General features: G+C 35.1%; 1 protein-coding gene and 1 pseudogene across 1 annotated transcript; one reads left to right on the top strand and one right to left on the bottom strand.

Annotated features, from left to right (window-relative positions):
- Positions 1–4715: 4715 nt before the first annotated feature.
- On the top strand, positions 4716–6866 carry LOC107591281 (ultraviolet-sensitive opsin-like; annotated as a pseudogene).
- A 2531-nt stretch (positions 6867–9397) lies between these two features.
- LOC107578970 (calumenin-A-like) lies at positions 9398–14125 on the bottom strand. Its single transcript, XM_016265176.1, has 7 exons — positions 13988–14125; positions 12323–12559; positions 11947–12140; positions 11167–11333; positions 10282–10342; positions 9934–10133; positions 9398–9849 (listed from the first exon to the last, which is right to left on the bottom strand). Exons 2-7 carry the CDS (start codon positions 12547–12549, stop codon positions 9745–9747), a joined length of 954 nt encoding a protein of 317 aa, XP_016120662.1. The 5' UTR covers positions 12550–12559; positions 13988–14125; the 3' UTR covers positions 9398–9744.
- Between the last annotated feature and the right edge of the window lie 159 nt (positions 14126–14284).

The following is a 14284-nucleotide window of genomic DNA, read 5'->3' as shown; positions in this document are numbered from 1 at the left end:
CACATACGAATCAGTCCCTGAACAAATCATACTGAAGACTTTTCTGGGAAAAGATTCAAAGCTTTGAGAGTGTCGGAAAAAACGCTTTCTGGTGGTTAGTAAAAATAAAGCAGCCAAAAGCCTGTGAAAGAAGCTGCGTAGGACGAAGCAGCCACCACATATTCCATAAAAATAAAAACCTAACAGTGTGTGTGCGTGTGTTGAATTTCTCTCTCTGATAAATTAATTTACCCATTAAACCGTGGCATTAAATGCCAGTACGAATATCAATATGATGTAATAGAATAATAATGTAGGCATATATGAATTGCATAAATGGCAAATATGTGATTTTCCTGAAATAATTTGTATTCTTCATATTACTTGTATGACTGGGTATTTAAAATGTAACTGCATAAGTCTGAATGAACACTTGCTCGTAAAGTAAGACCTGGGGATTTGAACATTCCGACACCCACGTGATTCGACAGAAAGTAAGGTTTCGTTTGTCACTGGCCACGTGATTTCTAAATTAACAACACAAGGGGGCAAGTTCAAGCTCAAACAGGTGCGCAATGTTTTGCTACGGTTTCCGGTTTGAACGACATGTTTCCTGGAAACGGTGTGCAACGGGTTTGAGATGCGTTTTCTCTTGTTTTAGGGTGTGTTAAACATGTCAGCCCAATCAGCAGCAGCATGTATATAAACCACGCGGTATTAAAGAGACAGCTGGCACAATGTAATTAACATCAAAATAAAATTCACAAGAGCAAGGTATATTGTTTGCACATGTTTATTTACATTAAAGGCAAACTAACTGAAATAATAAGAGCACAAGTATAGCTCTGGAACTTCTTTAAGTCTGTCTAAATATCATTTAGTAATTGCAATGTCTTCTGGTCCATATCCTTTCCTTAGGAAGGTGTAGACACTGATTAATAATGTAACATAAAAATACTATACATATTTATATATTTTGCTATTGTATTGTGGAGTGACACTTTCATAAAGCTTTCTATACCCCTCTGATTATATAATGGTAAATATTACAATATCATAGCACAACAACAGCGATCAGCAATAATGATAAGCCTAATACTCGCAATAAAAATAATAAGGTCATATAGATCATAACACAGTCTCGGAGGTAAGAAGTGGATTATCCGTCACCTGAAATGTTTGTCTTTTCATCCTGAAATGCGAGGCAAATGTTGGATCACAATAATTAGGAACCACAGTTTCCACAAATCCCTTCATTTGATTGGGATGTTCTCTTTTATTCTGGAGGGCAAGGGCAGTGACTGTAACATCGAGCATATTTTGCAGTATTAAACACGTATTTATACCGATTTCATCAGGCTCCGAAAATTCTTCAAAAAGAACACAAAGAATGGCCTTCTCAGCTGCCATAGTTGCAACTCTTGCGTCATCAGAACTGTGTGTTCAACGCACCACCGTTTCCGTTTAAAAAAACGTTTTGCACCGTTTTGTCAGGGCTGAACGCAGCACTGGCACGTCCATTTATTCTCCACACGAGCTCGGATGCCTCGGTTCAAATGTCACATCACTACTAATCTGAATAGCCTGCTACAAATCCTACAAATGTCACTGTTTTGAGAATGACTCTGTGCTTAAATAAAATAATATGTTTTTAATAAATGAGTAGGCTATAATTCATTTTTAAATAGAATATTTTACAAACATTTATCATATTACTGAATTTACTAGTTTCTGCATATAGAAATTCAATTAATATATGTGAAATGACAAGTAGGAATAAGAATTAAAAAATCACTTTAGCTGAAATAGCTAGTTGTTTTCTAATATGTCATATGTTTTAAATATAATATAATATGAAAAAAAATATCACGAGATCATATTTTGTTTTGCAGACAAGTTTCAACCTCTTGAGTGTCTTTTTCCCAGTCTCCCTCTTTCATCTGTTTCTTTTCTCTCTTTTTTTCTTCTCACATACACATGCTTCTCTCACACACTGGCATAACAGACTAAAATAAAAAAAGATCATCCAAGCAGCAAAATTCCATATAGATGGCTTTAATACACATACATGTATATTTCAGTTTTAACATCAAAAATCCTATCTATTTTTATTCACACACATTCAATGAATTTAAACATATTTGGTTCAATTATCATTTACTGATATGAAGTTGATAAAGGTGCATTACGCAGTTCATCTCTATAATTCCCAGGATGTCCATGACCTTCCTGTAACCCAGGTCGTATCATACCCATGCAACTCAGATACATAGCTTGGTTACAATACAAACCCGGGTCAATGGATGGCTTCTGACTTTCATGAATTAGATCATTCCACATTTATAAGTCTACAAAATCAACACACTGTACAAAATATCTGACACAAACATAAGTGCATTCTTATTTCAACTTTTACAAGTAGCACATTTGATTTCATCAAGAAGTTGGAGGGGGGAAAATGCAATATAAACTAAAATAAGTAAATTGTCAAACATGCCGGTCATTAATACTATAAAATTTGTGTGGATTATGTTAACATAATCCATAGTATATCTATGTATATAAACAGAAAACATATTTCTCCCAGCGAGTTCAAATTAAAGACCTACAACAGTCAATTAAACACAACTGCAAAATTTAGCTTTTGATTGTTTCTATGCAAATAAAGAGCGCAAAATAAACAAGCTGAACTTACAAAACCAAAAGAGGCAATACTTAGCATTAGCAATGAATAAATGATCAGGCTATGATGAATTTCTTAATTTGATCAGTTTTAATGAATCTTTATCATTAACCAAACGCTTGTAACCTAAAAAAACAATACTTACCATGCCGAAACCAAAGGAAAGTAATGAGAGAGAGGGGAAGGGAAGATTCTCCGAGGAGAAATGAAGGAACTAAAATGAGGTGTATACAAAGAGGCCGGATGTATTGGATTTCCAGTTTAACACTCTTTATCTCTCCCCAAGTTAACAAAGTTGACCCACAATCTAAGTCTTAGCTAACAAGATAAACTGCCAGTTTGGACGTAATCCCTCTGTGACATGATCGATATGGTTTGTGGGGATTTTTAGCGATTGGTTTAAGTAAATCTTGTTTCCAGATTACGGCTCATCCTTGTGCTTGGGGACCTTAAGAGTTTGGTTTGCCTTTCACCTGCTTATACTGCTGCTCATGAAATGGAAGCCAAGAATTAACAACCTTGTTTGGCCCCCAAAAAATAGCCCAATACTATAGGTTACCTGTTATGTTACCTTCCATGTGGTTTCCATGTGTTTTAGGAAAGTGTTTTAGTACTCAGTACAGAGATAATTCGGTGTTAGACTTTAGAAGTTTCAAAACCTTTCAAGCAAAGTTTCTTTAAAGCATTCGCCAATTCAGAAATGTACAGTACTGATACTTTTTACATTTCTTATCAGACAATAAAACTGCGGGATCATTGAACCTAAATCTTAAAAGCTAAATCATAAAAGAATCGTACAATCCTCTGAAAAACAACTTGACAACTTGTTGTTGAATTACCAGACATACTTAAATAAATCCAGGCAGATAGGTTTTAGAAATTAAGATTCAACTATAGCATCGATTCATAACACCAAAATGACTGTGTCCTTTAGGCTATAGGCTAAAGATTAACAAGTGATTTGCAAGTTGTGAAATAACTATAGGACTATGGTTGCCTGAGGCACGTATACAATATTTTGTACTTTTAAGTGTTAAACTCGTTTAATTTACTGGCCAAATGATTCAAATTAAGTAAAAAAAAAAGGAAAAAAAGAAATGTAATTCATTGCTGTTTACCTCTGATATATGTGTTGCTTGTGGACTTGCATGTAAAGTAATACTAAAGGAGACTCAGTGATGGGGCCCAACAGTTCATAACTTGCAAACTACTTCTGTTATCCTTATTTTGATTAGTTCTCTTATGTGAAATCACAAAAGTCGACCAAGACGTCCCCAGATCTGGTCACAGCTCAACACGTTAAATGAGAAAACATGAACTGAAGATTCAAGATAGTTTGATTTCATTGATTCGTTACCAATCTGAAACCTTCATTTAAAGCTATTGGAAAGCAAAATACAGGTCAAATGTGAACCAATATGTGGGCTCATTGGGTTGTTGACTATGTAAGTTAAATGCTAACCACTGACAGCAGCTAGCAGAAATACAATAATCTCGTTATTCAGCTCAAGTCAGTTCAATATTTATTAAATTCTGTTCAGTTGTGTCAATGTTGCGAAGTTTGTCGATTAAGAAATAAATTTGACTTCTCTCCTGAAGACAATAGCTCAATTCAGTTCAAGCTTAATACCAGTTCAAGATAATATCACTGAATATTAATGGCCTTTTAGAAATGTCTTTCTAGATGTTAAACATGCTGCATGCACCCTGTTGTTTATGCTCCAATACAATCTAAAACATATGATATTCTGCATTTGTAGAGCAACATGTGTTGCCTAATCATGTGCTTAGAGATTCTAGGGGATGTTGAGCATAATTTGTATGGACAGGACAGATTATCCCAACAACATGTCCGGAAGATCACCCAGAGGATGATCTTCCTTTTCATCTCCATTTACCCCCAACTTTTCACACCAGGCAAGACTTTGAGGATTTTATAAAAGGCCATGCCATCAGTATTTGGCCAGTCAGGCTGCTCATTGACTCCACCAGGACACCGTGCAAGAACAAGGCCACTAAAGGCGCAACCATGGATGTGTGGGCCTTTTAAATTATGAACCTCTCCAAAGTCAGCCCCTTCGAGGGCCCACAGTACCACCTGGCCCCCAAGTGGGCTTTCTACCTGCAGGCAACATGTGTTGCCTAATCATGTGCTTAGAGATTCTAGGGGATGTTGAGCATAATTTGTATGGACAGGACAGATTATCCCAACAACATGTCCGGAAGATCACCCAGAGGATGATCTTCCTTTTCATCTCCATTTACCCCCAACTTTTCACACCAGGCAAGACTTTGAGGATTTTATAAAAGGCCATGCCATCAGTATTTGGCCAGTCAGGCTGCTCATTGACTCCACCAGGACACCGTGCAAGAACAAGGCCACTAAAGGCGCAACCATAGATGTGTGGGCCTTTTAAATTATGAACCTCTCCAAAGTCAGCCCCTTCGAGGGCCCACAGTACCACCTGGCCCCCAAGTGGGCTTTCTACAGCTTTCATGGGCTTTGTATTTTTCGTGGGTGTGCCTCTGAACACCATTGTCATTTTTGTTACAATAAAGTACAAGAAAATCTGACAGCCTCTCAATTACATTCTGGTGAACATCTCCCTATAGCAGGCTTAATTTTTGACACTTTCTCCGTAAGCCAAGTATTCCTCTTACTTCCTTGGTCATACGTTGTGTGCGATGGAATCGGCTATGGGATCAATTGCGGGTAAGACGGAGAGTCGACAAACTTTGAATGGCATAGACGTGACACTCTTAAAAATGACGTTTTTAATGGCATCTATGGTTCCATGAGGAATGTTTGACATCCATGGAACATTTCCAAGCCACAAAACATTCGTTATAGTGTAAAAAGGTTCTTTACATTTTTAAAATGTTCTTCACACTAAGAAAAAGTTCTGTAAGTATCCCAACTTTTTGCTTTTATACACCCTTGTGGACAAATGTAGATAAACATTTGTAGATATTTTTTTTTCTCAAATAAATATTTGATTTACTTTGTTGCGTGTATTCAGGCAATATTATTTAGGATTATCATAATATTATAGGCTACATATTATTGAATAAAAATAATAAAAAAATTTGGCTTTTGATTTCAATTTCAGCGCATGCTTAACTAATTACATCAGTCTACTTTATGTTCTTTGATTCCAATTCAATGAAGCACAAATTGTTGGCAACATGGCAAAATTGCAATGTTGGCAATTTTGTCAAATATCTCCTCAGGGATCTCACAATTTCTAGCCAATACATTTCCATTTGTTTTCATTACTTTTCCAATTGGATACAGATTTTTAAAATGCTTCTTTTTAGCAATCATGTTCACACAGAAAAATCTAGAAGGTAAAATATTTGAAAATGAAGCAAAACTAGAGACATTTATATTTACTTTAGAAATGACCATGATTTTTCCATGAGCTCTTATGATTTTAATTACTTTGAATTTTCAGTATTGCTTTAAAATAATTAAATATATAATTAGTAATTAAATTCAGTATTATTTTAAACTTTAATGCATATATAATATGCGTGTGTGTGTGTAATATATATGACTATATGTGTAATATATATGACTTCAACATTCCCAGAAATCACACTTTTAAAATTTGTAGGACTTTCAGGACTGAAAGTAGAATATGTGTGAATGCTTTATCAGAATGAAAATATATTTCACAAGCTTAAGTTGTTTTAGAATTTACCCACAGATTGCAGGCCAGCAGGCTGAGTCAGCCTCCACCCAAAAGGCAGAGAAGGAAGTGTCCAGAGTGGTTATTGTGATGGTTGGCTCTTATATAGTTTGCTATGGCCCTTATGCCATCAGTGCCATGTGCTTTGCCTATGCTGATGATGCGAACAAGGATTACCGTCTGGTAGCCATCCCTGCTTTGTTTTTAAAGAGCTCCTGCATGTACAACCCCCTAATCTACGCCTTCTTGAACAAACAGGTGAGATGGACAACACATATGCATTGAATAACAACACTACACATGCAGACAGACGCTAATACTCAGTCATTTTGTGTTCCAGTTCAATGCCTGCATCATGGAGACTGTATTTGGCAAGAAGATTGATGAGTGCTCAGAGGTTTCCAGCAAGACCGAAACCTCTTCTGTGTCCGCATAAATTATTCCACACCCCATTTACAACTTTTCTGGACCTGTTTTCTTGTTATCCTCTCTCTGATTGTTCAAATCCTGCACCTTTATATCTTGACAAGGGTCGAGGGAGTCCCTTTGTCCCAAAGATACAGTCCGCTGGATGGCCAAACTGGAGGGCGTTATCCTACCATCCTTTCTTTGCAGAACTGGTACACCTTCAAATACTACGATTTCATTTTTTTGTAATGAAAAAACATTGCGATTTCATGTTAAAACAATGCATTATGCATTGACGATGAAGTAGAATATTTAATTTTCAACTTTCACAAGAAAATCCAAAAAAATAATAAAAATAAAATAAATAAAAATGAGACTTGCGCAAACTGAAAATGGAAATTCCTGATTTTGTTTTTAAAAATGCTCTTTGACTACATTTTCAATAGTAGCATTTATACGATCACAACGAGATCTACAGTAAACTAGTAACCTAAAAGCCCATACCAATCAAAACGGCTTGCTTCGACAAAACAGCACAGCATAACTAAGCGGTTTACTCTCGTCTTCTCTAAAGAACTTACTAAAGCCCAGCTTTCTGGCTGGATTAGCCAAGATATGCAAGATCACAAGGGAATTATCCAAGTCTATCTGCTTGTTTGCAGCGGAGGATCCGTTCACTGGAAGTTTGATGGTAACAAATCATGAGCGACAGCTTTTGTCCAATCACTGGCTTCATGACATTGGATCTCAAATATCTGTATCTATATTACTTCTGTACATGTTTTGTTGTAAGTAGACATACAGTGTGCATGAATTTGTACATGTGCCCGGATTTTAGAATGGATAGAGATTTATATTGTTTGATGCATTTTTTCTTCTACCTGTTAATTTCTATTAATCAATCTAAATAGCCTTTATCCCATCGGTGGGAAGATCAACATTGTTTCATCATTAAATGGTAATTAGTCAGTAAATGAAAAGTCGGTTGATAAATTCCAGGGCTATAATCGTTAACTAAATTAATCGTTGTTAAATTAAAACTAAAAACATAAAAACAACTATTTTTGTTACTTGAAATAAAATAAACGTTGACTGAAATAAAAGAAAATATTTTATAAATATATTTTTTATTTCAGCTTGTTGCCAAGGCATTAATTACTAAAATATCTAAAGCTGAAACTGAAATAAAACATATATAGACTACTAAAAATGAATAAAAACTAATGAAAATGATGAAAACATTTAACAAAATTACAATGGAAAATATAAAAATTAAACTGAATTCAAAATATTAATAAAAATTGTAATAGTATATCAATGACACTAAACACTGACAAAGGCTACTGATCCAGGATGATAGATTTAAACATAATACATATTACTTTGAAATTATATTTACTCTAACTTACAATAAGTAGAATAGGTACATAAGCAAAAATTAACTTTGCATCTGGGATAAAACGAAACCAAATAAATTGTTATTGTAAAATACTGACATGAAAATTATTAAAGTTTCAGTCATAATTTTGTTTTATTGACAATTTGTTGTTTTCAAGATACAATTTGTAGGTGCTGAAATGGCACCACTTGAAGGAAGTCACCTGAAGCCACTGGGTGCCAAAACATTTTATAAAGAAAAAATAAAATGCATTCAAAAGACTAATGGACCACAAAGTACGTTACAAACATATTGCAAACATCAAATAATGAAGCTGAAAGCAACAAACTATTCAGTAACATGTTCGATTGGACCCTACAAACCAAAACAATTTGAGGTTTTAGCCATATAGCCCTAATCTAAAGATCCAAATCAAATACAAAATTCAGTGAAAGGCACAATGAGAGTGTGTCTATTAAAGAAAACAAACATCTTATTATCAATAAAAAAATTCATGGATGTGTGACTGAATAAGACAAGGGTTTTTTCTAAATAAATATTGAAAGAAAAAAAGGATATTGCCTTGAGAGGATCATGAGCTATGGCTCTAAAATCAAAGCTTGTGCCAAGACAATTACACACTGTGTGAGTTTATAATGTGGTTATATGTATAAAACTATATACATATTCACATATACATGTGTGAATATATACATGCATTTTATACCCATCTGTATAATCCCTCAGAAGAAGCCATTCTGAGAGTTTTCTGTACTTACAGTATCCTAATGAGCAGGACTGTGAACAGCAGGGGGAGCTGATCATAGATCAGAAGCAACAGGTATAAAACTGCCTTGAATCTAGCTCTGAATAAACCTCTTCACAAAACAAATATGTGACCCTGGACCACAAAACCAGTCAGTCATAAGGGTCAATTTTCTGAAATTGAGATTTATACATCATCTGAAAGCTTTCCATTGATGTATGGTTTGTTAGGATCGGACAATATTTGGCCGAGATACAACTATTTGAAAATCTGGAATCTGAGGGTGCAAAAAAAATCTAAATATTGAGAAAATCGCCTTTAAAGTTGTCCAAATGAAGTTCTTAGCAATCCATATTACTAATCAAAAATTAAGTTTTGATATATTTACGGTAGGAAATTTACAAAATATCTTCATGGAACATAATCTTTACTTAATATCCTAATGATTTTTGGCATAAAAGAAAAATTTATAATTTTGACCCATACAATGTTATTTTGGCTATTGCTACAAATATACCCGTGCAACTTAAGACTGGTTTTGTGGTCCAGGTTCACATGTAAACAGTTATTGAAATGATAATAATGCTGTACATGGACCACGATTCCAAAGACGGATCAAAAAAACACTGCTAACACACTTTACAGTAAAAATAAAAAATAAAATCTTAAGTAGAGTCATGAATGCATTTCCGTGTGCAAAAAGGGAAAACAATCTATCAAGTGAACTAAATCTCAGGAATTAGTGTTGTATTATGATGAAGCAATATAAAATAAATTATATTCTTTTACCAAAACAAGTTAAAAAGTAATTATCTATTATACTAGAAAAAAAAAAGAATTAAAACTCCTCATGTCGAACTAAAGCCTCACCAAAGTCAGTCGCTTGACTTCCGACAAACAAATCATACTTGTTGAGTATTTCCTCTTTGGTGAGTTTGCCATCCTGAAAGACAGTGTGACAGACTCAGTTGAAATGATTTCAATTACAACGAAAATCTGACAAATTCAGTTTTTAAGGTCGGCTCACCTTGTTCGTGTCAGACTCATATACCAGATGCTTCGCTTCGGCTTCTGCGTGGTCGTAGTCGGCCGGCAGGATCCAGTCCATGGTCTCCTCTTTGTCCATCTTCCCATCCTTGTTCTTGTCTCTAAACTCTGAAAACTGCTCTCGCTCTGTTGCCACCCATTCTGGCTCGTCCATTTCATCCTCGTGGTTGTACATGTCACCTGATATTCAAGAAAATTCAACCGATGTTGAGCTATACTGACAAATGTAAATTTTTATGCAATGCACACTGACTCACATTAAAGCTTTTAAAAGATTTTGTAAGAGAGTTTCCAATTTAAAACATATCTAATACTGTAGTTCACTCACCAATATACTCCTCCAGGCCAATAAAACCATCACCATTCTTATCAATGTCCTCCATAGTTTCCTAATCAAAAAATTTAAAGATTAGTGAAACAGGTTACAGAAAAGACAGACAAAGCCTAGTAACTATGTAAACATAATGATCCTGTTTATGTCCTTCATACATGTTCCTGGTCTTATTAAGCAAAATGCATCAATGCACGTTATGAAGGAAAAGAAAGTTTGCCATTTTACTTTTTCATTAACTTTCATTTGACGTCACCAATTCTCAATGGATAAAATTATGCCTCATCCAACATTTTATCACTATTACACACTGCCAGTCAAATGTTTGGGGTCAGTAAGATTATTTTTTAGAATTAATGCTTTTATTCAGAAAAGTTGCATTTATTTGATTAAAAGTCAGAGTAAAGACATTTGTATTGTTATAAAAGGATGTTTCAAATAAATGCTGTATGTTCTGAACTTTCTATTTATTAAAGAGGCATGAAGAAAAAAAAAATGTATCACGATTTCCACATTTTATGGAGCACAACTGTTTTCAATATTGATGATAAGAAATGTTACTTGAGCACCACATCAGCATATTAGAATGATTTCTGAAGGATCATGTGACACTGAAGACTGGAGTAATGGCTGATGGAAATTCAGCTTTACCATCACAGGAATAAATTACATTATAAAATATGTTAAAATATAAAAGAGTAGAGAGAATTTCAGAATATTACTGATTTTACTGTATTATTTTTGATCAAATAAATGCAGCCTTGGTGAGCACAAAAGACTTCAGGTTAGAAATGAGTTTACAGAAGTTAAATGGGATACAAACAGGCTTCACATTAACTTTAACCTAGTATAGAACCGACTTGCCAATAATAACAGACCCACCAACACAACAATGTCCTTCATATGCTCATACTCCTCAGGATGGAGGAAAGCAGTGAACTCCTCTTTGTCAGCGATGTGGTCTCCATTTCCATCAGCCATTTTGAAGCGCCGTTCATCTCTAGCCATCATCTGCTTGTAGTTGTAGCCATCATCAGATTCAAGATCATCTATAAAAACACAGATAGAACAAATGATTATTAAAACACTTATTGTAATTCTGCTTGGATATGCGAGTGATGTAAAAACTACACAATTCACCTTTAAATCTTTTAATAAGGGGTACACATAAAAATGACAATTCTGTCATTATTTACATACCCTCATGTTGTTCCATATCTGCTTGACTTTCTTTCTTCTATGGAACATATTTTGAAGAAAAATGCAAGTGTTTTTGTTCATAAAATGAAACTCACTGGCCCAATTGACTTTCATTATATATATAGAAAGTCAAGCAGATATGGAACAACATGAGGGTCAGTAAATAATGACAGAATTGTCATTTTTGTGTGTACCCCTTAAAACATTTAAAGGTGAATTGTGTAGTTTTTACATCACTAGCATATCCAAGCAGAATTACAATAAGTGTTTTAATAATCATTTGTTCTATCTGTGTTTTTATAGATATATAAAATAGATATATAATTATTATTTCGTGCTCCACAGCAGAAGGAAATTCATACAGGTTTGGAATGACATGAGTGTGCGTAAATGTTGACAGAAATTAATTTTGTGTGTGACCAATTCTTTAACCTTGTTTATAAAAACAGACTGCATTTTTACCAAGGTAGGTGCCATAAGTGACATTCTTGTATTCGTCCCAGGAGATCATGCCATCATTATTCATGTCAAAATCCTTCCACTGTCTTTCCACATTGTCATAGATGTACTTCTTCTGAGCCTTTTTGATCCATGCTTTCAGCTCTGCCTCTGTGACGAAGCCATCCTCGTCTGCATCGATCTTATCCACAATTTTACTGAAAGGCAGCACAAAAAGAGCAATCACATACGGATATAAATTAACTATAAGAGTGTGTTTTCTCTTAATCATTTATTTTATATTGAAACGACCAACTCTCAATGAAAATGAATGACTTCCGGTCATCTTGTTGCTGCGAATCACTACTAACTTCCCCTTAACACTCGGCACAATCCTTACCCAAGCCTATTCTTGCTTTCCTCTGGGGTCAGGTCATCAAACGTCTTGGCTTCCTCTTCCCCAAGGAAGGCATCATGGTCATAGTCAAAGTTTGTGCCGTCGTCATGCTCCTTGCTGCTCAGTGGTGCATCATGGAGGACACGGTCCTTCTTCTCTGTGGGTTTGCTGGTGGCATAGACCACGCACAGAGCAAAGCACATCAACAGAGGCCTAATCTCCATCTTCATCACATAAGCTCTGGTGAAAGAGAGCACAAATATTAACATATATATATCCCAAATCCCTTTTAAACTAAAATAAATACTGATCACAGGTATTTCTAATGTGGCGATGTTTAAATAATCCAATGTGCAAACAAAATTTTATGTGTTGACAGGGTCTGTTTGAATCAGTGAATGTAAACACTGTATGTTTGACTAAGAAGTGTAACGTGCACTACCGTTCAAAAGTTAGTCTCTTATGTTCACCAAGGCTGGATTTATTGGATCAAACATACAGTAAAACAGTAATATTGTGAAATATTATTGCAATAATTCAATATAACTGTTTTCTAAGCTAATATATTTACAATGTCATTTATTCATGTAATGTCAAAGTTGAATTTCCAGCAGCCATTACTTTAGTATTCAGTGTCACGTGATCCTTCAGAAATTATTCTAATATGCTGATTTGCTGCTCAATAAATATTTCGTATTATTGCCATGAATGGAAACAGCTGTGCTGCTCAATTGTTTTGTGGAAACCAGAATTCACTGCTGATGCTGAATACAAAGAAAAAGCTGTTATATGAAATTGAAACCTCCTGCAACATTATAAATGTCTTTACTGTCACTTTTGGCCAATTTAATAAGTCCTTGCTGAATAAAAATATGAATTCCTTGGTGGAAAAAATGACTAACCCTAAACCTTTAAAGGGCAGTGTAAATGTGTGTAACAGGGGGAAAAGAACAACCCACACTGGCAAAATATCAGGCAGAATTTCTGACAGGAAACACCGTCGACATGAACAAAAATGTGTTTCCAGAGAACGGGAAAAAATAAAATGGGAAATAAAAAAAGGTGAAAATGATAAGTGCCCAAGACCCACCAACAAAATTAGCACAAAAACATAATCATGTAATTTTAGACTCAATTAGAGATCATTCACACCAGAAATAAATCACATATGACAACTTTATAAACAGATTGATTAGGATTTACCTGGCAATAAGATGTTCTTGCCTTTCAAAGTACACAATAGCTCTTTACTAGTGGTTAACCAAAAATTTAAGACTATATAATAATCTGAGCAGCACAAACACAGGCACACAAAAAAAAGTTTCCTTACAACACATTTAAGATGTGATGCACACCATTCACTTTTAGTGTATGGAATAAGACGCAATGAAAGTGAATGGTGACTGGGGCTGTCAGTCTTCTAACCTTTTTTATTTCCCACAGATGAAAGGAAGCCATAGACATTTATATCAACATTAGGGTGAGCAAATGATGACAAAATTGTATTATTTTGGTAACCTATCCCTTTCACGTTCAATACTAACTGTCCCTTTAAGTGAGTCGGCATTACAACGTAACGTACACGGTCAGTCAATGCAGTGGTCAATCACATTACTAAAGACCAAACATGCAAAAGAGTATCAAACCGTGTATAAAATACAAACATACCTAGATTTAATACGAGGCCGAGAATCCCAGATATAATACCGCGTCTTTGGTTTACTCTGCACACCCCTGTGCCACACCGTTTTTCAGGCTGGGGTAACGCAGCGATCCAATCACAGCCCAAACAGTGGAGTCCATCCACTGCCATTGGGCCACTTCAGCACAACGAACCCCGGATGTAATGGAAACCGTTGTTTAAAAACGCGCGACTCACCGCACTCTCTTTTGATTGGCTACAGTAAATCTGAAAGCCAATCAGCGCCGAGGCTTCAAAATCTTTTGATGCATTGCTCGAGTTTA

This window comes from Sinocyclocheilus grahami, unplaced genomic scaffold, assembly GCF_001515645.1.
Source record: "Sinocyclocheilus grahami isolate Dianchi unplaced genomic scaffold, SAMN03320097.WGS_v1.1 scaffold1.1, whole genome shotgun sequence".
NCBI classification, from domain to species: Eukaryota; Metazoa; Chordata; class Actinopteri; order Cypriniformes; family Cyprinidae; genus Sinocyclocheilus; species Sinocyclocheilus grahami.
Note: the sequence above shows the minus strand (reverse complement) of the source record. Positions and strands in the feature narration are given on the sequence as shown.

Excerpts from the sequence above, each read along its gene's own strand:
- LOC107578970 (XM_016265176.1), bottom strand. The coding sequence starts at position 12,549 with ATGAAGATGGAGATTAGGCCTCTGTTGATGTGCTTTGCTCTGTGCGTG. Across the intron at positions 12,141-12,322 it reads GAAAGCAAGAATAGGCTTGG|TAAAATTGTGGATAAGATCG; the intron begins GTAAGGATTGTG and ends GCTGCCTTTCAG. Across the intron at positions 10,343-11,166 it reads TGAAGGACATTGTTGTGTTG|GAAACTATGGAGGACATTGA; the intron begins GTGGGTCTGTTA and ends TTTTTTGATTAG.